This window comes from Petromyzon marinus, chromosome 5 (genome assembly GCF_048934315.1).
Source record: "Petromyzon marinus isolate PM22_M1 ecotype Great Lakes invasive population chromosome 5, UKy_Petmar_22M1.pri1.0, whole genome shotgun sequence".
NCBI classification, from domain to species: domain Eukaryota; kingdom Metazoa; phylum Chordata; class Hyperoartia; order Petromyzontiformes; family Petromyzontidae; genus Petromyzon; species Petromyzon marinus.
Genome location: NC_133671.1, coordinates 21,656,548 through 21,676,747, shown reverse-complemented (window position 1 = coordinate 21,676,747; position 20,200 = coordinate 21,656,548). Strand labels below are relative to the sequence as shown.

Below are 20,200 nucleotides of genomic sequence, written 5' to 3'. Positions count from 1 at the left end.
CCACAGGCTGCGTGTGGGGGTGTAGGTGTTGGGGTCTTCTTGGGGCTCACGGGACAGGGGGGCAGAGTGGGTTAGGAGGCTGGAGGGGGTTGTAGGGGTGCGGGCGTGTGTGTGTGTGGGGGTAGATTAATTAATTAGTTCAGAATCTGTCGATTGGAGAAGGACCTCACTCCATGCTTGTACGTACGTACGGTCTACAGAGCTGTCAACCCCTTATCAGTGATGCCTATCTCATTACAGACCAATTCAGACCTTTATTGGTCACCCCGTGCCCTTTATAAACCTCAACGTCCATCCTACAAACTATCCATCGCAAGGGAGAAACACAAAATGATGTTACTGAACACAAACTCTTTTACGTATTATTTTTGATAATTGGTGTCAATGATGCTACTTATCATGTGATCTTGCATGCTGCTGCTTGCTTGATATGTGGATGCACACACTCACAAACCTGTCAACCCCTTATCAGTGTGCTGCCCTATCTTATAACAGACCAATTCAGACCTTTATTGGTCATCCCGTGCCCCTTTATAAATCTCAACGTCCATCCTACAAAGTGCCCATCGCAAGTCGAGACACACAAAGTCGTGTGCGTGTGTGCCCGTATTGAAACGTCTGTACGCCTCGTGGGCCATGGTAACTGCATTGCCCTGGACAGGGATGACGGGGCGAGGGGGCCCTGTGGGGTTGGCACGGAACGTGGGCTGCACGTCGGACTTCTTTCGCACCGTACGTAGCCAACCGTGCTAATGTTGCGCTCGCGCTTACGAAGTCGCTTTGACGTTCGCCGAGGTGACTTTGTGAGTGCCCTTAAGTTGAGTTTCGTGTCAAGATCGTAACGAGCCCCGTGAGTAAATCGACGAACGTGTCAATGGGCATACTTCACCGCGGGGTGAGGTGCGCTAACTACAGCGCCACCGCTCCCACCCCCCCCCCTCTCTCGCGCCTTTAAAACGATCACTGTAATAAAATATAATTAGTGATAAGATAATGATCATAAATGCGATATATGTAGTTAATTTTAGTAGCGTATTGATCACGCGGTGTAAATGTTTCATGGCGTTACGGCGATTGGCATAACACTTAAACCTGTAACAATAATCGCAACGTTGTGGTTATAATTGCAAGTTTGTCGCTTCAGTGACAAACATCTCGGTCCTGTAATAATATTCATTAAAGTTTTGTTAAGAGCAGGGTTCGTTTTAAAATATAAAAAAACAGACTTCCTCATAACGCGAATGTGATTATTACAAGTGTAGGTTATTAATTGATTGCTTTAAGAGTAATTACCAGTTTTGACAATAACATTATTACGGCTGTAGCTGTAATTAATGAACTCTGTTAGTGATATTGACGTTGACGTGTCCATGGCAACGGAGGTAACGAACGCGGTGCACGTGACCACACCCGCGCACCAACCCCCCCCACAAGCCCCCTCCCCCTTTTACGCACTACTTCGCTAAAGCGGACGCGCACATCGAACCCGCGGCGGTGCGCCGCCTGCCTCGTCGGCGGCGGAGGAACACAGAGTTGGTGGGGGGGTTGGGGGGGAAGTGGGCAGGGGTGGGGGCCTGCACGCGAACGAGGGGAGGAGGTAACGGGGGGAGAGGGGAGGGGGTAACGGGGGGGGAAGGGGGCGGGGCGATCGGGTTAAAGGGGGCGGGGCCGATGCGCGTGTTCCTCCGCGCGGCGCGGGCCCCTTCTCCGCCTCCGTCCGCGCGCGTCTCCCTCCGCTGACCCCGCGGACCTCGCTCCTCCCGCCGCCGCTCCCGAGGCCGCGTCTCTCCTCCACCCCCTCGCCAGCTCGCACCCGCCGGGTCCCCTTGGACCCCCCCCCCGCAGGGTCCTGTCGGCTCCCCTAAGAGAAGGGAAGAGGAGGAGGAGAGGGGGGGTTCCTCTACCCGAGGTTCCCCTAGCGGTCCCCTCTCTCTCTCTCTCGCCACCCCTCCCTCGCGCGCTCTCGTAGCCCGGCTCTGTGTGAGCGAGACGCTCGGCCGTTGTGTGGCCGCCGTACACGAGGAGAGAGGAGCGGCAGCGGCAGCAGGAGGTGGTGGTGGACGTGGAGGGAGAGAGGACGAGGCGGAGGTGAAGAAGATCAAAGAGGCCGGTGTTTGACGAGGATATCGCGAGACGACGAGGAGGAGGAGGAGGAAGGAGGTTGGTGGTGACGGTGACGGAGGAGGAGAAAGGGGAGAGAGGAGGAGGAGCGCAAGGCAAGAGGCGGAGGAGTAGAGAAGACGAGGTGCTGGGGAGAGGAAGGCGACGAGGACGGAGAGGAGGAGGAGGAGGAGCGTCATTCCGGCCGGAGTTTTGACGAGAAAATGGAGGCGGCCGAGGGAGGAGGAGGAGAACGAGCGGCAGCAGCAGCAGCAGGAGGAGCAGGAGGAGGAGCCGCCGCCGCCGCCACTGCCGGGCGGGCCGCACGCTCCCCGCGCCGCTGAATGGAGCCCGCGTCCACAAAGCGGCCTTAGCAAGGGCACGGGGTCCCCGCCACGCACTCCCTCCCGTCGTCGTCGTCAGCAGTATCAGCAGCAGCAGATTGAGCAGGATCGGCGGCTTCAGCGTCGTCTTCACCAGAATCATCAGCAGCGGGGGCACAGAGCCGCTGTGCTGCTGGTGACAGTGTAAGGCGTTTGTTTATATCTTGGCGTTATTCTTGTTGTTGTTATTTGTCGGTTTTGTTTTGAGGATTGCGAATCTTGCCTCTGGATCCGAGCTGGATTTGTTTTAATGTTCACTGCAAGTACTCTCATCATCATTAACATCATCATCGACATCATCACTCTCGCTAACAAAGAGGTAGATAGATAGGGGGGAAGGCCGTGGCATGGTGAGGACGACGACGATGATGGTGGTGATGGTGCTCATGATGAAGATGATGGCGTGGAGGAGCCGCGGTCGGTCCCACAGCTGAGCATCGGCGTCAGCAGTTGGAACCTTCGCACCCTCCGTTTGGGGGGCACTTTGTATCAGTCTGCCCCCCCCGCCCCCCACAAAGCTCCCACGAGGACCTTTACCTTCAACCTACGCGCGTCGTCGCCACCACCACGAACCACCACCAACCCCCCGTTCAACTCCTTCCATTTTGCAACAACCGCGGCCAGTCGTCACATCTGGCCAAGGCCACGCGGATTGTGACCCGAGGGCCCCGCGACCACCAACCGACCATGGACGGCCACAGGGCCAACGGGCCCCGTCGCAGCCGTCGGACTCGCTCCCAGAGGGACAAGCAGAGGGAGGCGGCCGGACGCGCCGGTCGGCCGGGGCTGATCACCACCACCGGCGGCGGCCTGCAGGCCCTGGGCCGGCCCGGCGGCGTGGTGGCCGGCCTCGTGGCCGGAGGCTTGGGCCGTCACCGCGCTCCCAGCTCGGGCTCGGAGAGGGAGAACGCGGAGAACCGGCCGGGCTCGTCGAGGCCGCGGCCGCCGCGGCGCCGCCGCAGGGACTCGGTGAGCTCCCAGGACGAGGATATAATCGACGGGTTCGCCATCGCCAGCTTCACCACCCTGCAGGCACTCGAGGTGAGGACCACCGCGCGCCGCGTCTGTCCGTCCGGGTGACCCAAGGAGGGCCTCGTCTTGTCTGTCTGTCCGTCTCGATGGATGGGACTTGGTTTGTTGTTCACGTGACCGATGGGACGGCCCGTCTCTCTGGATGGGAAAATGTCTGTCCTGGTGGCCCAGGCTCTGTCTATCTGGATGGATGGGACGAGGTTTAGTGCCCACGTGACCCAGAGTCCGTCTCTCTGGATGGGACGGGGTCTGTCCTGGTGACCCAGGGTCCGTCTCTCTGTCTATCTGGATGGATGGGACAAGGTTTAGTGCCCACGTGACCCAGAGTCCGTCTCTCTGGATGGGACGGGGTCTGTCCTGGTGACCCAGGGTCCGTCTCTCTGTCTATCTGGATGGATGGGACAAGGTTTATTGCCCAGGTGACCCAGAGTCCGTCTCTCTGGATGGGACGGGGTCTGTCCACGTCACCATCTGTCTGTGTGGGTCAATGTCCCTTCACACGCTGGCAGGCTGGACCTTCATCCTGTCCCTCTGTTCTATTTCATGACTTGTTGGCTGTCTGTAGTTTTACCTTCACCCCTCCATCTCACGAGCCTGTGTCCTTCGATCCACTTTTTTATTTTGTCTGGCTGACTTTCTAGCTGTCTATCGATGTGTTGTTACCTTCTTATCCATTGTCTCTTGTGTGGCTGGCTCTGTGTCTCTGTCACATTGGCCGTCTTGTCTGTCCGGGTGGCTGTTGGCTCAATGTCCTTTTCCACTGGTTGGTTGCTTTATCTGTCTGTACCTCTTCGATCTGTCTGACGAGCTTTGTCCGTCTGTTCCGCTATTCCAATGGTCTGGTTTACTTGACAGCTGTCTATCTGTTCCTCCAATGTGTCTGCCTCCCTCTCCTCTGGGTGTATATTCATATCACTTGCCACCTGTCCGTCTAGATGGTTGATTTGCAGGCTCTGTGCATTTAAATGTCTACCTGTCTCCCCGATTTTCCTTCTGTCAGTCCTCCTGGCTCTCATGTCTGTTCATCTGTCAGACCCTCTGTCTGTTTTGTCGGATGTCTATCTGTACGTATGCCATTCCTATCTGTCTAAATGTTGATCTATTAATCTGTCGCTATTTCTGTGTTTGTACCTCTGTCCCGTTGTCCCTCTGTGGTTCGGTCTTGCACCCTGGCCATCTTTGTCTTCCTCTCCCTCTGGCTGTCTTGTCAGTCCATCTGTGTGTCTACCCATTGTCAGTGCTATATGTCCTGTCTGTCCCCTGTCTATGCGAGACTGCCCCTCTCTTCCCGTGTCTACGTCTGTCTCTCTGCTCCTCTTCGTCCCTCTGTGTCTGTGCATCTTTGTTCGTGTGTCTGTCAGCAACTGTCTCTGACTGTCCGTGTCTGTGTCCTCCTGTCCTCTGTTTTACGTCCATGTGTGTACCATGCGTCTGTGCCACACTGCCCTCTTGCTATCATCTCCACGTCTGTCTATGTACCCGCCTATCTTTTCATGCGTCTCGCCTCCTATGTGTCCCTCGGACTGGCTGTCTCTCTGTCCCTCTGACCGACTGTGTGTCTTGTCGTCTGTAATTAGTCCTCACTGTCGCTCTTTCTCGGTTCGCTTGTCTCTTATGGCCTCTGTCTACGTCAGCCCCCTCTGTCCATGTCTATCTGACTGTTATTGTATCTGTGTTTGACAGTGCACCGTCTGTCTCGGTCTGCGAGTTTGTAGTCACGTGTCATGCTGTCCCCTTCTGTGTCTGTCTGTCTGTCTGGGTGTCTGCTCCTCTGTCTATTCCTCTGTGGGCCCTCTGTCTAACTGGGTCTCTGCCCGTTGATCCCTCTGCCACTTGGCTGTCTGTCAGGCCTCCTATCTGTTGCCGTGTCTGTTCGTCTGCTCCCTTGTCCCTCTCTCTGTCTACGTCTGACTGTTTGTCTGCTCTGTCTGTCCCGCTGTGTGCTCGAGTTGAACCCAGAGATGCCTGCCGTGGAAGTGTCTGTGTGTGTGTAGACCCTCTCTGCCTGTGGCCGTGTCTTTTTCCCGTCTTGGTGTCTCTCTGATTTCTGTCCTTGTATGTCTCTGCCTGTGGACTCTGTCCCCCATGCTCTGTGTCCCTGTGTGTCTCTCTCCCGTTCTTTTGGTGCCTGTGTTTTTTTTCCTGGCCCCTCTGAAATGTCCGTGTCTCCGTGCGTCTCCCGCTCTGTCCCTGTCTGTCTGTCTGTGTCTCTCTCCTCTCTCTTGCCCCCGTCTTGTCTCCACGTGGCTCTCCGTTCCTGCTGCCCAGCCACACGCTTCTCTCATAACCCCGTGGGCCTGTCATTGTCGATCTGCGATCTTGGACAACGTGTTACCGTGCGCGTTGGGCCATTGTGTACCCGCGTGATTATAATAGTGCGTCGCGAACCCAATAGGGTTCACACCCTGTGTGTGTGTCACGTTCGACTCCGAAGTTCCGACGGAAAAAGCTGTGTCTTCACACACAGTGTGGTGTGTGTGTGCTTTGTTGGCTTTCATAGGCGCTCGCTAACAGCACTTGCCCCAAAAGTGGGTTGAGGCTATACGCGGGGGGAGGGGGGGTCTTTGTCTGCCTTTGTCGGCTTTAATAGGCGCTCGCTAAGAGCGTTTGCCCCAAGCCTATTACAGGCTGCAACACAGGGGATCTGTGTGTTTGGGGTGCGTGTGTTGTACGTGTGTATGTGTGCGTTGTACGTGCATCTGTGCGCGTGTGTTGTGCGTGTGTATCTGTGCGCGTGTGTTGTGCGTGTGTATCTGTGCGCGTGTGTTGCGTGTGTGTGGTACGTGTATCTGTGCGTGTGTACGTGTATCTGTGCGTGTGTGGTGTGTGTGTTGTACGTGTATCTGTGCGTGGTGGTGCGTGTATCGATGCGTGTATCGGTGCGTGTGTGGTGTGTGTGTGTATCGGTGCGTGTGTGGTGTGTGTGTATCTGTGCGTGTATCGGTGCGTGTGTGTGTATCTGTGCGTGTATCGACATGTGCGTGTGTGGTGTGTGTGTATCTGTGCGTGTATCGACATGTGCGTGTGTGGTGTGTGTGTGGTGTGCGTGTATCGGTGCGTGTGTGGTGTGTGTATCTGTGCGTGTATCGGTGCATGTGTGTGTATCTGCGTGTATCGGTGCGTGTGTGGTGTGTGTGTGGTGTGCGTGTATCGGGGCGCGTGTGGTGTGTATGTATCTGTGCGTGTATCGGTGCATGTGTATGTATCGGTGTGTGTGTGCGTGTATCGGTGCGTGTGTGGTGTGTGTGTATCTGTGAGTGTATCGGTGCGTGTGTGGTGTGTGTATCTGTGCGTGTGTGGTGTGTATCTGTGTGTATCGGTGCGTGTGTGGCGTGTGTATCGGTGCGTGTGTGGTGTGTGTATCGGTGCGTGTGTGGTGTGTGTGTATTGGTGTGTGTGTATTGGTGCGTGTGTGGTGTGTGTGTATTGGTGCGTGTGTGGTGTGTGTGTGTATCGGTGCGTGTGTGGTGTGTGTGTATCGGTGCGTGTGTGGTGTGTGTGTATCGGTGCGTGTGTGGTGTGTGTGTATCGGTGCGTGTGTGGTGTGTGTGTGTATCGGTGCGTGTGTGGTGTGTGTGTGTATCTGTGCGTGTGTGTGTGTATCTGTGCGTGTGTGTGTGTATCTGTGCGTGTGTGGTGTGTGTGTATCTGTGCGTGTGTGGTGTGTGTGTATCTGTGCGTGTGTGTGTGTATTTGTGCGTGTGTGGTGTGTGTTTGTGTATCTGTGCGTGTGAGGTGTGTGTGTATTGGTGCGTGTGTGGTGTGTGTGTATATGTGCGTGTGTGGTGTGTGTGTATCTGTGCGTGTATCGGTGCGTGTGTGGTGTGTGTGTATCGGTGCGTGTGTGTTGTGCGTGTATCGGTCCGTGTGTGTTGTGCGTGTATTGGTGTGTGTGTGTGTTGTGCGTGTATCTGCGCGTGTGTGTGTTGTGCGTGTATCTGCGCGTGTGTGTGCGTGTATCTGCGCGTGTGTGTGCGTGTATCTGCGCGTGTGTGTGCGTGTATCTGCGCGTGTGTGTGCGTGTATCTGCGCGTGTGTGTGCGTGTATCTGCGCGTGTGTGTGCGTGTATCTGCGCGTGTGTGTGCGTGTATCTGCGCGTGTGTGTGCGTGTATCTGCGCGTGTGTGTGCGTGTATCTGCGCGTGTGTGTGCGTGCATCTGCGCGTGTGTGGTGTGCATCTGCGCGTGTGTGGTGTGTATCTGCGCGTGTGTGGTGTGTATCTGCGCGTGTGTGGTGTGTATCTGCGCGTGTGTGGTGTGTATCTGCGCGTGTGTGGTGTGTATCTGCGCGTGTGTGGTGTGTATCTGCGCGTGTGTGGTGTGTGTGTTGTACGTGTGATCTGTGCGTGTGTGTTTGTTGTACGTGTATCTGTGCGTGTGTGTTTGTGCGTGTGTGTTTGTTGTACGTGTATCTGTGCGTGTGTGTTGTGCCTGTGTGTGTGTGTGGTACTTGTCTCTGTGCGTGTGTGTTGTACGTGTATCTGTGCGTGTGTGTTGTACGTGTGCCTGTGTGTGTGTGTTGTACGTGTGCCTGTGTGTGTGTGTTGTACGTGTGCCTGTGTGTGTGTTGTACGTGTGCCTGTGTGTGTGTGTTGTACGTGTGCCTGTGCGTGTGTGTTGTACGTGTATCTGTGCGTGTGTGTTGTACGTGTATCTGTGCGTGTGTGTTGTACGTGTATCTGTGCGTGTGTGTTGTGCCTGTGTGTGTGTGTGCGTTGTACGTGTATCTGTGCGTGTGTGTTGTGCCTGTGTGTTACACGTACGTGTGCACATGGCCTGGCACAAGCGTCGTGGTGACGTCACCGCCACTTAGTGGCGAATGGCGATTGTTGTTGTTGTACGTGTATATGTGCGTTTGTGGTGTGTGTGGTGTGTGTGTGTTGTGCGTGTGGTGTGTGTGTGTTGGGGAGCGGTAGTGTAGCGGTTAGCGCGCTGCGACCCGGGTTCAGTTCCCGCTCACGGCCAACACCGGTGACGATTATCTGAACCGGTCATGGGCCTCTTCCTCTAGGTCGACTCAGCCTCAAATGTGTACCCGGTGCGGTGTGTAAACATCGCCACTGGGGAGACAAAGGCGGCCGTGCGTGGTGCTGGCCACCCGCCCCCTCGTGTGCCGTGCCGGCCTTCATAGGTGCTACTCGCTAACAGCACTTGCCCCAACAGTCTGTTAAAGGCTATACGGGGGATCTTTGTCCGTGTATCTGTGTGTGTCTGTGCGTGCGAGGCGACTGTGTACTGAGTGTGTGCTTGTGTTTTCGATTGTTCGTGCGTCGTGTGTGCCGAGTGGGGTGTGCGTGCGAGTATAATGAGTGTGTGTGTGAGTTCAATGCGCGCGCGTGTGTGATGTGACGGCGGAGGGGTGTTGAGTTGGTATCGTATTGTCCAAGTGAGCTCGTATCTTGGGGGGGGGGGGGGATTGTACGTCGAAGCGGATGTCTGAGTGTGCGAGTTGAGTGTCTGAGCGTTGTTGTGAGTGAACGAGTGTGTACATTTAATAGTGACTGCGACGAGTGAGTGGCTTGGCGAGTTCGCTGGGTGTCTTAAGTGAGGTCGTAAGCGAGCCCACTGGCCGGAGTTTAGCCCCCTGCAGCCACTGTCTAAGTGACGAGGAACTGTCTGGGATCCTGTCTGGCTGTGGTGGTCTTGTACGCGAATCGTCGCGGAATCGTCGCGGAATCCGCGATCCCCGCCTCTCCCCTCTCCGCTCTCATCTCTCTCGGAGTGCCCGGGTACAAAATGGATGCCGGCTCCTCCTGGCCGCTGTAGAGAGGCGGAGATTGTGGCTGGGGGCCGGGGGCTGGGGGCTGGGGGGAGTCGTGGCCCCTGGCCCGCTGGGGTCAGCAGACGGCAGTGGGGGGGGGGGGGTGACCTGACCTGACCTGACCCGGCCCTGACCTTGGGTCACGCAGCGGGTGGTCAGGAAGGGGCGGGGGGGGGTCGAGGCCGACTCGGCCCGTCGGCTACAGGTGGCGCGGTGCGCGGCGCGAGCGGGGGGTAGAGCTGAGAGGGGGGAGAGCTGAGAGGGGGGGGGAGCTGAGAGGGGGGGAGCTGAGAGGGGGGGGGGAGCTGAGAGGGGGGGAGCTGAGCGGGGGGGAGGAGCTGAGCGGGGGGGGGAGCTGAGATGGGGGGGGAGCTGAGAGGGGGTAGAGCTGAGAGGGGGTGGGAGCTGAGCGGGGGGGAGCTGAGCGGGGGGTAGAGCTGAGAGGGGGGGGGAGCTGAGCGGGGGGGGGGGAGCTGAGCGGGGGGGGGGAGCTGAGCGAGGGGTAGAGCTGAGAGGGGGGGAGCTGAGCGGGGGGGGTAGAGCTGAGCAGGGGGTAGAGCTGAGCGGGGGGTAGAGCTGAGAGGGGGGGGAGCTGAGCGAGGGGTAGAGCTGAGAGGGGGGAGCTGAGAGGGGGGGAGCTGAGAGGGGGGAGCTGAGCGGGGGGGGTAGAGCTGAGCGGGGGGTAGAGCTGAGCGGGGGGTAGAGCTGAGCGGGGGGTAGAGCTGAGCGGGGGGTAGAGCTGAGCGGGGGGGGGGAGCTGAGCGGGGGGGGGGGGAGCTGAGGGGGGGGAGCCGCGCCGCCCGCTTTTGGCGGCTCGGCGTTCATTGAACGGTGGAAAACTCAAAGCCGAGGGCGAAAATGGGACGCGACGGCAGCTGCTGGCTACCGCTGGCTGCTGCTGCTGCCGCCGCTGTTGTTGTTGTTACTGCCGCTCCCTCCTCCTCCTCCTGTAGATGCGCACCCCACCCCTGCTGCTCCTGCCGCACGGGCTCCCACCGCGTATCCCGGGCTCCCACCCCCCCTCCTCATCCACCCAACGTGGACGGGAAGAGGCTTCGTTAGCGAGGAGAACACCGATGACTTCTCACACAGAAGACGGACACGTGGTTGGCTTGTGCAGACAAACAACGGCTTTCTCAGACATTTACTTAGTGACTCGGACACTGGCTGAATCAAACAATGAGCTACTCAGACACCGGCTTACTTGGACAATTACTTAGACAGTGACTCAGACACTTGATTCCTCGGACACTGGCTGAATCAAACAATGAGCTACTCAGACACCAGCTTACTTGGACAATTACTTAGACAGTGACTCAGACACTTGATTTTTCGGACACTGAATCAAACAAGCACATACCCAGACACCGGCTTACTTAGACAACGGCTTACGCAGACAATTACTTAGGCAGTGACTCAAACAATGGCTTACTCGGACACGAGCTTCGAAAATGACTTAGTCAGACACTGGCTTACTGAGACAATTAGATGTTAGCCTACTCGGATGAGATACTCGGACATTGGCTTAATCCAGCTTTGGCTTGCTCAGAAACGAGCTTAATCAGACATTTACTTACTCGGCCAATGAGTCCACGCGTGTGGGACGCTTCACATGTGACGTCAGGCACGGTGCCACGATGACGGTCGCGACGGTAACTTTAAATTCGTTGAGTTTTCTCCTCCTCATTAGCGAATCTTAAATCCGACGTGCGACGCCCCGGGACACGCATCATCCCGTGCATGCAAGCTACAAGATAAGAGGCGTCTTGCCTTTTTGGACTCGCGTCTGGGATTTAAACACCGCTTCGGTGTCGGCTGGCTTGGTGCGTCTATGCGGCGGAGTGTTGGTGCAGGGTGGAAGACTCGGCACCCTCTTGAATTTCCACCGCGACGTTTATTGTATTGTGACTTTGGTTCGGCGGATCGCGTCGAGATTCGTGTGACCTCCGGGCGGCTGCGAGGTGACGCCGGCGATGGCGGGGTACAGCAAGTGGGGTTGTGAACCGCTCCGCGTGGAGCTTGTGCGAGTGTTGTCTCTCGTCATGCGCGACCCATTCTCCCATTGCCGCCCACGCGAAAAGAAACGCTCCTCGTCTGATTTAACAAAAAAAACTCGCCAGAAACCATCCCCATGTGGCAGGAGCCTCGTGAATACAAGTCTAGCGATGCGGTGAGGCTGTCCTGGATAACTGGAGCACGCTGTTGTTGTTGCTGCTGTTATTGTTTACGTCGTTGCGTAAGAGACAACGATGAGCATTTGGAGAATCGTTATTTGTGGTTGTACGGGCGGTGTGCCGCTCACCCGGTGTCTGCCGCCTTTTGTTGAAATGCGGCACTTTAAGGGTGCAGCGGGCGATGTCGGGCCAACGCCCCCCCCGTCATGTCCCTTTGGCCCCGATACAGCCCTTGGGGTGAGGAGGTGGTGGTCGTGAAGGTTGGTTGGTAGTGAAGGTGCTGGGAGTGATAGTGGTGGTTGTGGCGGTGGTAGCAGTGGTGGTGGTGGTGATAGTGGTATAGTAGTTATAGTGGTGGGGGTGATGATCATGGGAGTGATGGTGGTGGTGGTGTTAGTGGTATACTAGTAATCGTGGTGGGGGTGATGATCATGAGAGTAATGGTGGAGGGAGTGAAAGTGATGGTCGTATTAGTGGTGTCCGTTGTGTCTCTGCTTGCAAGTAAACAAATCACTCCCACGCCACACAGCCCAGTTCACCCTTTTGGATCAGAAATGTATTCAACAATCGATGAACGCGTTTGCCTCATTTTCACCATCTCCTTCATATTTGCTTCTCGTCGTTTCTGAAACGCTTCTACGGCATCGTTAGCTCGCCCGCATTAGCATATCTTTTGCATTGCATTTGCATAACGCGTGAATAATTTGATTGTTACACGCTCGAGCGGACAGAACGTATCGTGAGCGTGATAATTTTTTTTATTTGAATGGGCGAATCGATGCGTCGTCACCCGCCCTAGCCCACGGGGTTCCGCTTGCGCGAGCGGGCACCGATGTAGCACAACGTGGATTTACCGGTCGTCTCCTCACCGTGCGCTAATGGGGGCGGCAGCGGGGGGGGGGGCCCGTGGGGGGCGCTGCCACGCGTCGTGTTGTGAGATAGGAAGTATTTTTGTTGTTTTCGGAGAGAGGCGTGGAGTTGGCTGGCGGTAGGAGGATTGAGGGAGTGAGAGGGGGACGGTGCCTGGGCACTGGGGTAAAGGTGAGAATGAAGACACTTGAGGGTGAGAGCGAGACACACCCGGGGTGTTAGGCGGGGGGGGGGGGGCGAGAGGGAAAGTCTCGAGTTCTGGAACAGGGCAGCGGGTTGGAATGGGGGAGGGTTGGAAGTGTAGACTCCATCACTCGCTGTACAATATTCCACGTGATTCGTTATTTATTGTCCCGGCACACAAGGGTCTCTTGTGCGAGTGCGAGCGCGCGTACGTGGCGAGGCCACGGATGTTCTCTGCCGAAAATCGACGCTCCAAACGCAGGCGGCCTCGTGCCCCCCCCCCCCCTTTTCGTCGCGTCTTCGCGAAAGATCGCCGCCGCTTTCCCCGCTCGTCCTGCGCGGCACCCTCTTTCGTCGTCGCCGTGAAAAATAAATAAATTGCGCGTTCCAGTTCGGCGTTAAAACGACGATGATTGAGCGAGGGCGGCTCGTGTGGAATGGGGGGGCGGGGAGGGAGCCAGCCATGTCACGCTCGTCGGCGCGCCGTGCGTCGGACGGACGTGCGGAATGGTGGCGGTCGGAAACCGGTGATCTTGTTACGGAGATCCCAAAGCCGGGCGTCTGCAGCCGGGGGAGTGGGGGGGGTCACTCGAGCCCCCGTAATTGTCCATTTCGCTTGATGCGGCTGCCGATGGCGAGGCGCGCCGCAAGTGTTGCCTTACGGCACTGTACCGTGTTGTCTTGGCAGCGCGGCGCGCGGAGGGGGGCCGCGGAAGCGACGACTCGCGGTGGCGGCTCCCTTACCTCATTTGCACATCGTCGGTCACCGGCGCGTACCTCGGCCCGCCTCGTCAAGTAAACCCGCCGTTCCGTTAAATGTTGACGTTCGCGGCGGCCTATCGGAAGTGCGCCGCGGTTCCCTCGCTCGTGGAGGTGCACACATTTTAGACGTCTCCTGTGAGCGGAGGCGGCGACGCGGGGAGATTTGCGGGTCGCGACGAGGGGCCGCGCCGTGTCGCTTGCCAGCAACGCGAAGACGAACCGCCATTCGGACGTCGCGCACTTGTCGGGCGAACGTCCCCCTCCCCCTTTTATCCGATTTTTCTTCGGCGGAATTGTGCCGATGTCGCCGATGTCGCCCATGAGAGCGCAGCAATCGCCGGAGCCGTGCGCCGTCGGCCAAGCTCGGTTCCGAAATCTGGCCCCCGTGGCTCGCTGCCGTGCCCTTCAACCTTCCGCGCGCGCGTGGCCTCCAGCGTCCGTGTCTCTCTCTCTCTCCCCCCGTGGCTGGAGGCGGTTGTGCGAGTGCGGCGTTTCCTGCCGATGTGAAGGGAGCTGATCTGGACGCTACCTATCAGGGACCCGTGGTGTGTACGTGCTGCAAAGAGTGCAGTTTCCAACTATTGTTCACTTAACCCCTCTGGCCTCCTCCTCCATCTCTCTCCCGCGAAGAATGGCCATTGCTTGAAACGTCACCGAGTGAACATGCGTCGCTGGTAACGGGCCTTGGAGGGTTTTGTCGTTTGCGCACCACCGCCAACTCGATTTCCCACGTTTTTGAACCACCTGGATGATCCCCCCGCCCGCCCGCCCCCCCCCCCCACCTCCTGGAGGTCACCGCTGGCCATGCCGGTTGAGGAGGCTCCAGTCCCTTTTGTCTCAACTCGTGCGAGAAGCCGGAGTCTTGGTCTGAGTGCGGCGTGCCTGTTTGAATTAGTTCCACTTGGCCGGCGTTCTGAACAAGTTGGTGGCCGCTGCGCCAAGTGGCTACGTGTCGTGGCGCCGGGTGTGAACGGGCGGTGGGGGAGGGAGAGCGGGCGTCAAATAATTCAGTGGTCTGGTGCGTCGTCACCAAGCGGTCCTTACCCGACCGAGTGTCTATGCAGGCACTCAGCCACCCCTACCCAACCAGACACCCAGCCAGACAGGCAGTCAAACTATACACCAATACAAGCAGTTACAAAGCCACACCGTCGTCCACCCAAACAGACAACCAGACAGGCAGTAAAAAAAACAAACCCATCCAATTCATCCAGCCACATACCCAGACAGCCATCCTCGGTCACCCACCCACCCACAGAAACACATCCACCCAACTACTAAAACCACCTCGTCCACCTCGTCCACCAGCCAACCAACCACTCAGCCAACCAACCACTCAGCCAACCTGGCCACCAACCATTTTCAACGACCCACACAGCCAGCAAGCCTCCCTCCCCCTCCTCCTCCAGCCCCAGGCTCCCAGCTCATCAGCAGAACCCATACTAACCCCCCCCACACCGAGCCCCCTCTGGCGCTGTTGCAACGAGCTGCTGATTGCCAGGTTGAGCAGAAATCCCATGAAGCCACCACAGGCCTTTCGGTTGCACGCCATTACGTGGGCCGCGTGCGTGCGTCCGTGTGTGTTTCCTTGTGTGTGTGTATGTGTGTGCCATGCGGCGGCGTCGGTGGCGGGGAGAACTCGAGTGGAGGGCAAGCCGAGTCGGTCTCGTGTTTTTTTTTACATCGCCGCGTTCCAAGTATCTGTGTTTGGTTTGGTGCCTGCTATCTGCGAGCACATTGCCAAGCCCCCCCACTCACCACCACTGCTCCCAGAGAGAAAAAAAATAACCCAACGCCTAAGAAAAACATTCTGAGAACAATTTCGGTGCCCATGGGGATTGTGATTGGCTCTGATAATCCCCTGCGGCTGAAGTGGGCTTCTCTACTGTGGTTGCCTCCCCACCAGCCACCCCCCAATCACCCCTCCAAGGCACCCACACCCACCCACCACCACCCCCCTCACCACCCACCACCCCACCTACGTTGCAAGGATCTCTCTGCAACCCGCACAGTGCCGGAGGTCAGCCTCCTAACAATTAACCGTAGTCGAGCACGATGAATAATCGCGTCAATCTCACAATGGTGCGAGGCTGTCCACGAAGGACCCCGCCGATTCGCGCGGCACGTACGTCTGCCGGTGGCGGGCAAATATTGCCGCGTGTTTTTTTTAAACATGGTTTTATGTGATTTGCGATTATTTGGGAAATTTGGTGCGGCGGAAAGTGTCTCCTTGCCCCTTCTTCTTTGGATAAGGTCACGGGAGGGATGTGACATCCGCCGGGAAGCAGACGCCACGCGGCGCCGTTAACCAGGGCGGCCGCCGGTCTCGAACCGCTTTCCGTCCGGGAGGGCGCGAGGAATCCTCTGCCGCCGTCATGACAAAACAGAAAACGCGGGAGAGGAAACGAAAAAAACCCACTGAGAATTGTACACCTCGTTAACAATTACTCGCGCCGCGTGATTTACGGAGCCCCGTTCACGCTCCGTGTGCAGGGCTCGGCTGACGGGGCTCGGCTCTTAAATGGTCACGAAATTAAATTTTAAACGCGGGCGTTGTGGATTTAATACGCGCGCGCACACCCTCTCGCGCACGCGCGCAGAATACTGCAGCCACGCACACGCCGCTATGGGCGGCGGCGCACGCACGCACGACACGGACACGCACAGACACACGCACGGTACAGGCACTGACGCATGGCACAGACAGACACACGCACGGTACAGACACGCAACGTGTAGACGACGTACGTGCGTGGGCGCGCGCGCACACACGGGCAAAAATACAGGCACACCCATACAATACAGGCACAAATACGCACAGCGGCACAGATACGCACACACGTGCAAATTTGCAAGCACGCAAACACACCAAAACAGCCACAGTACAAACACAAATACAGGAACAGATACACAGACACAGGATACACTGGCATATACGCAAGCAAAACGGTTCACGCACAAAACACAGGCACACACACATCCAGAAAAATACACAAACAGGTAAAGCTTCATAGGCAAACAAAGACAAAGATCCCCCGTGTAGCCTTAACAGGCTGTTGAGGCAAGGCTGTTAGCGAGTAGCACCTATGAAGGCCAGAACGGCACACGAGAGGGTGGGTAGCCAGCACCACCCCCGGCCGCCTTTGTCTCCCCAGTGGCGATGTTTACACAATGCACCAGGTACTCATTTGAGGCTGAATCGACCTAGGGGAGGACCACGACCGGTTGAGATAATTGTCACTGGTGTTGGCCATGGGCAAGAATCGAACTCGGGTTGCCAGGTTCGTAGCGCAGCGCGCTAACTGCTACACTACCTCTCCACGCACACACCGACGCACTCGGCACACACGCTCACACACACACACGCGGCCCACCCCCACGCAGCGTGTAAGACAGTGTCCTGTTATATAAATTGAGAATGGCCCGGGCGCTGTGACTTTCAATGCGGAGATCTCGGCTGCGCTTTGTTTATTGTTCGCTTTAGTGGCGATTGACTCGCTGCCCCAGACGAGACCGCGCGCTCCGTCTAAATAAATCTCGCTCGTTATTTATTTTTCCTTTTTGGGGGTTCCCGACAACCGAGGGGCCCCTTTTTATTTTATGTATTTTTTTATTCGCACGTTCCGCGTCGGCCGAAGATGCAGATATAAGTTCCCGTGCGAAAGGAAGGGGGCTCGATTTGCATGGGTACGCTTTCAGTGTGTGCAGTGTGTAGTGGGGAGCGGTGATGTTGCGGTTGGCGCTCTGCGCTACGAACCTGTCGGCCCGAGTTCAATTCTCGCTCATGGCCAACACCAGTGACGATTATCTGAACTAGTCCGGGGCCTCCCTTAGGTCGACTCGGCCTCAAATGAGTACCTGGTGTGGTGTGTAAACATCGCCAATGGGGAGACAAAGCCGATCGGGCGTGGTGGCGGCCACCCACCCCCTCGTGTGCTGTGCCGGCCTTCAAAGGTGCTCGTGAACAGCACTTGCCCCGAAAAGTCTGTTAAGGCTGCACGGAGGACCTTTGTATTTGTTTTGCACTTGTGTGTTTTGTTGAGAGACGTGGCGTAGCGTTCACACACAGAACTACAGAGCCGGCGACCCGAGTCTTGATTCCGGCTCGCGGCCAACCCAACGTACGTGGCGAATGTCTCAACCGATTATGGACCCCCCCCACCACCACCACCCGAAGTCGACACGGCCATAAATGAGTACCCGGTGTGGTGTGGAAACATCAACACTGGGGAGACGAAGACGGTCAGGGTGTGGAGTTGGTCGCCACCCTCTACCCCTTGTGCGCCGTGCCGGCTTTCACAGGTGTGCTCTCGAGCAGCGCTTTGTCCCAACAGCCTGACAGGGCTATTGGGGGGCGGGGGATCTTTGTTTCGTGTGTATTTTTAGCCTGTGCGTGTGTGGTTTCGTGTGTACACGCACACACGCACGTAGCCGCTTCTGCCATTTTCTGGCCTGGTGGCTCGGCGCCTCTCAAGCGGAAGGTCACGGGTTCAAATCCTGGTCGCGGGTTGGACTTGGCCCACCATCGTTTGCCGCACAATGTTCGTTTGAGTCGCGCGGCATCGCTTTGATAATTTTATTTTTCTTATCATCGCGTGCCATGACCAAACCTCGCCCTGCGACTACAGAGCGCGTGTGTTCCTAGCGAGGCCGACGTGTCGCGTCCCAGGGAGGCGAAGGGCGCGTGAAATTGATTTTGATCCGTCGTCTGACACGGCGTTTTACAGAGTGGCTCGCCTTGAAAAAAGACTTGGCGTTGAAGATAGAAAAAAAAACTCGGATTCAAAGTTTCTTTACGCCGAGGTGTTTAGCTTGCGATGACAGGGATTGAGAAGAAAGGAGGACGGCGATGTTAACTGCGGTGGCTGCGATACGTTTGGAGATGCAGTCAAACGCGAAGTGGAGTTTGAAGAACGCCAAGGGGCTGTGCCGACGTCGGGGGTGGGGGGCGGGGGGGCGGGGGGTTCAACCGGCGACGCTCGCAACGCTCTCGACTCTCGCGCGTCGGGAACGAGAGAGGGCCATTGCCCACAACCGCGCACTTGGCAACCGCTCCAGCGGCCGCCCCGATGCTAACCGCCGTTGTGTATTAGCCAGAATAACAGCACGCGGCCTCGTCGGCGCGTGCTGTTGTTGTGACGTCATTCGCAAGAGTCGGCCGTTGGCCGCCCACCCGCAGGTTCTGTCGACGTTCTGCGGTCCCCGGGTAAGGCTGTGGGTCACTGTAGTCTAGGCATGGGCCCTGGTGGGATGAATGAATGTGGCGGGTGGGGAGACGGGGGCGATGGCGGGGGGCGTTTGCGTTCCCCTGATCTCCCCCCCCTCCCTCTTAGTTTATCTGTTAGTCCACGCCATGGTCCCCGGTGCAACTGCACCGCCTGCACGCCCGACAGCAACGACGCCGGTTTCACGCGCACACAGCGACGTTCCGTTTCTTGTCCGTCCGTCCGACCGCCGTCGTTGCCGCCGCCGCCGCGCGCGCGAGGGAGGGAGGGAGAGACTATCTGCGTGCCCATCAGCTGCGTCGCCGCTGGCAGAATTCATCCGTTCCGTGTCGTTTGACTTGCGCGGTCACAATGGATGCCGGGGTGCGTAGACGACGCGGGCTCGCGACGACGCAGCGATGCGGTGCGTGCGGGAGAGCAGTTTCTCCTTTTTCTTCTTTCTAATATCGTGGGATGTTTTTTTTCTTTTCGTCATCCAAAATGTTTCTGTGTGCGTGTATTATGCATTCGCAGCTGTCTATGTGGGGAAAGGTTGCATCTGTTTGACATTTAAATCAATCCGACCGGCTCCCCGCTTCTCATTTGCGGCTCACCTCGATCCGCACCACCACCACCACACACACACGCGCACGCGTGCACGCACACTCACTTGTACGCATGCACGCGGTGCGTGTCGAGCACGGAACTCAAACCGAGAGAGACGGTTCCGGAAAACGGCACGCACGCACACAGACACACGCGCAAACGCACACAGACGGCTCTTATCTTGTAGCTACACACGACAACCCCCTTTTCTTTGTTGTAGTTGATTTTAATGACTGCTACTGAGCACACACAACGGTCCGAAGGTCCAAATCGTCAAGCGGCCAGCAACACACAGCACTGTCGAAGCAGCTGTGGCAACGGATAACGAAACGATTCGCAGACAGATGCATTCTTTTTTAATTGAGCAACATTATCCTATGATGGGTTGTGGCGTGGGGGGTGAGAAAGAGATAATGGGTGGGAATTCCAAATGTGAGCAGGGCGATGTATGAAGCGGAAAGGGCAATGGTTCGTGTGTGTTCCGCGATTTATACAGACACGGGCCGAAATATTTATTCATCACGAGCCATGGTCAATCCACTGCTGGACGATGAAGGCCTCCCTCCCCAAGCCTGCGATGTAATAATTCGCCCAGTATCGGCACAGGATCAAATTTCGTAGCTTGATCCCCCCTCGACCCCCCGCCAAAGTGTTATTAATGAGAATGAAGGACTTTAGTCATGGTCAACTGGGCTCCGTCGGCCGCGACATTGCCCGGCCGCGACATTGCCCGGCCGCGGCGCGGCGATGGGGCGAGCGCTCGCGATCGGAGCGGCCGTGAGGGCCGTAAGGAGGAGGAGCGGTCCGCCGGTGCCTCGGTTCGGCTGAGACGCAGCACAATTTGCAAGATTTTATTTCCCCCCCCCCCCCAACCCTTTCAGATTTATTCGCAGCTCCACACACACGCTTGCACAGACGCGAATGCACAGACGCACCCACACGCACCCGCGCACACGCGCGAATGCACAAGCGTACACACACCCACGCATGCACACAAAGACAAAGATCCCCCGTGTGGCCTTAGACTGTTGGGGCAGGTGCTGTTAGCGAGCACCTATGAAGGCCGGCACCGTATACGAGGGGATAGGTGGCCACCACCACGCACGACTGCCTTCATCGCCCCAG

General features: G+C 57.3%; 1 protein-coding gene across 5 annotated transcripts in view; it reads left to right on the top strand.

Moving 5' to 3' along the window:
- The first annotated feature begins 3,047 nt into the window (after nucleotides 1-3,047).
- LOC116939311 (uncharacterized) overlaps nucleotides 3,048-20,200 on the top strand; it is a 270,447-nt gene continuing 253,294 nt past the window's right edge. For all 5 annotated transcript variants that reach the window (XM_076062795.1, XM_076062794.1, XM_076062796.1 and 2 more), the window contains exon 1: nucleotides 3,048-3,524. In XM_076062795.1, coding sequence (XP_075918910.1) covers nucleotides 3,171-3,524 — 354 coding nt within the window. In that variant the 5' untranslated portion in view covers nucleotides 3,048-3,170. The remainder of the gene's footprint in view (nucleotides 3,525-20,200) is intronic.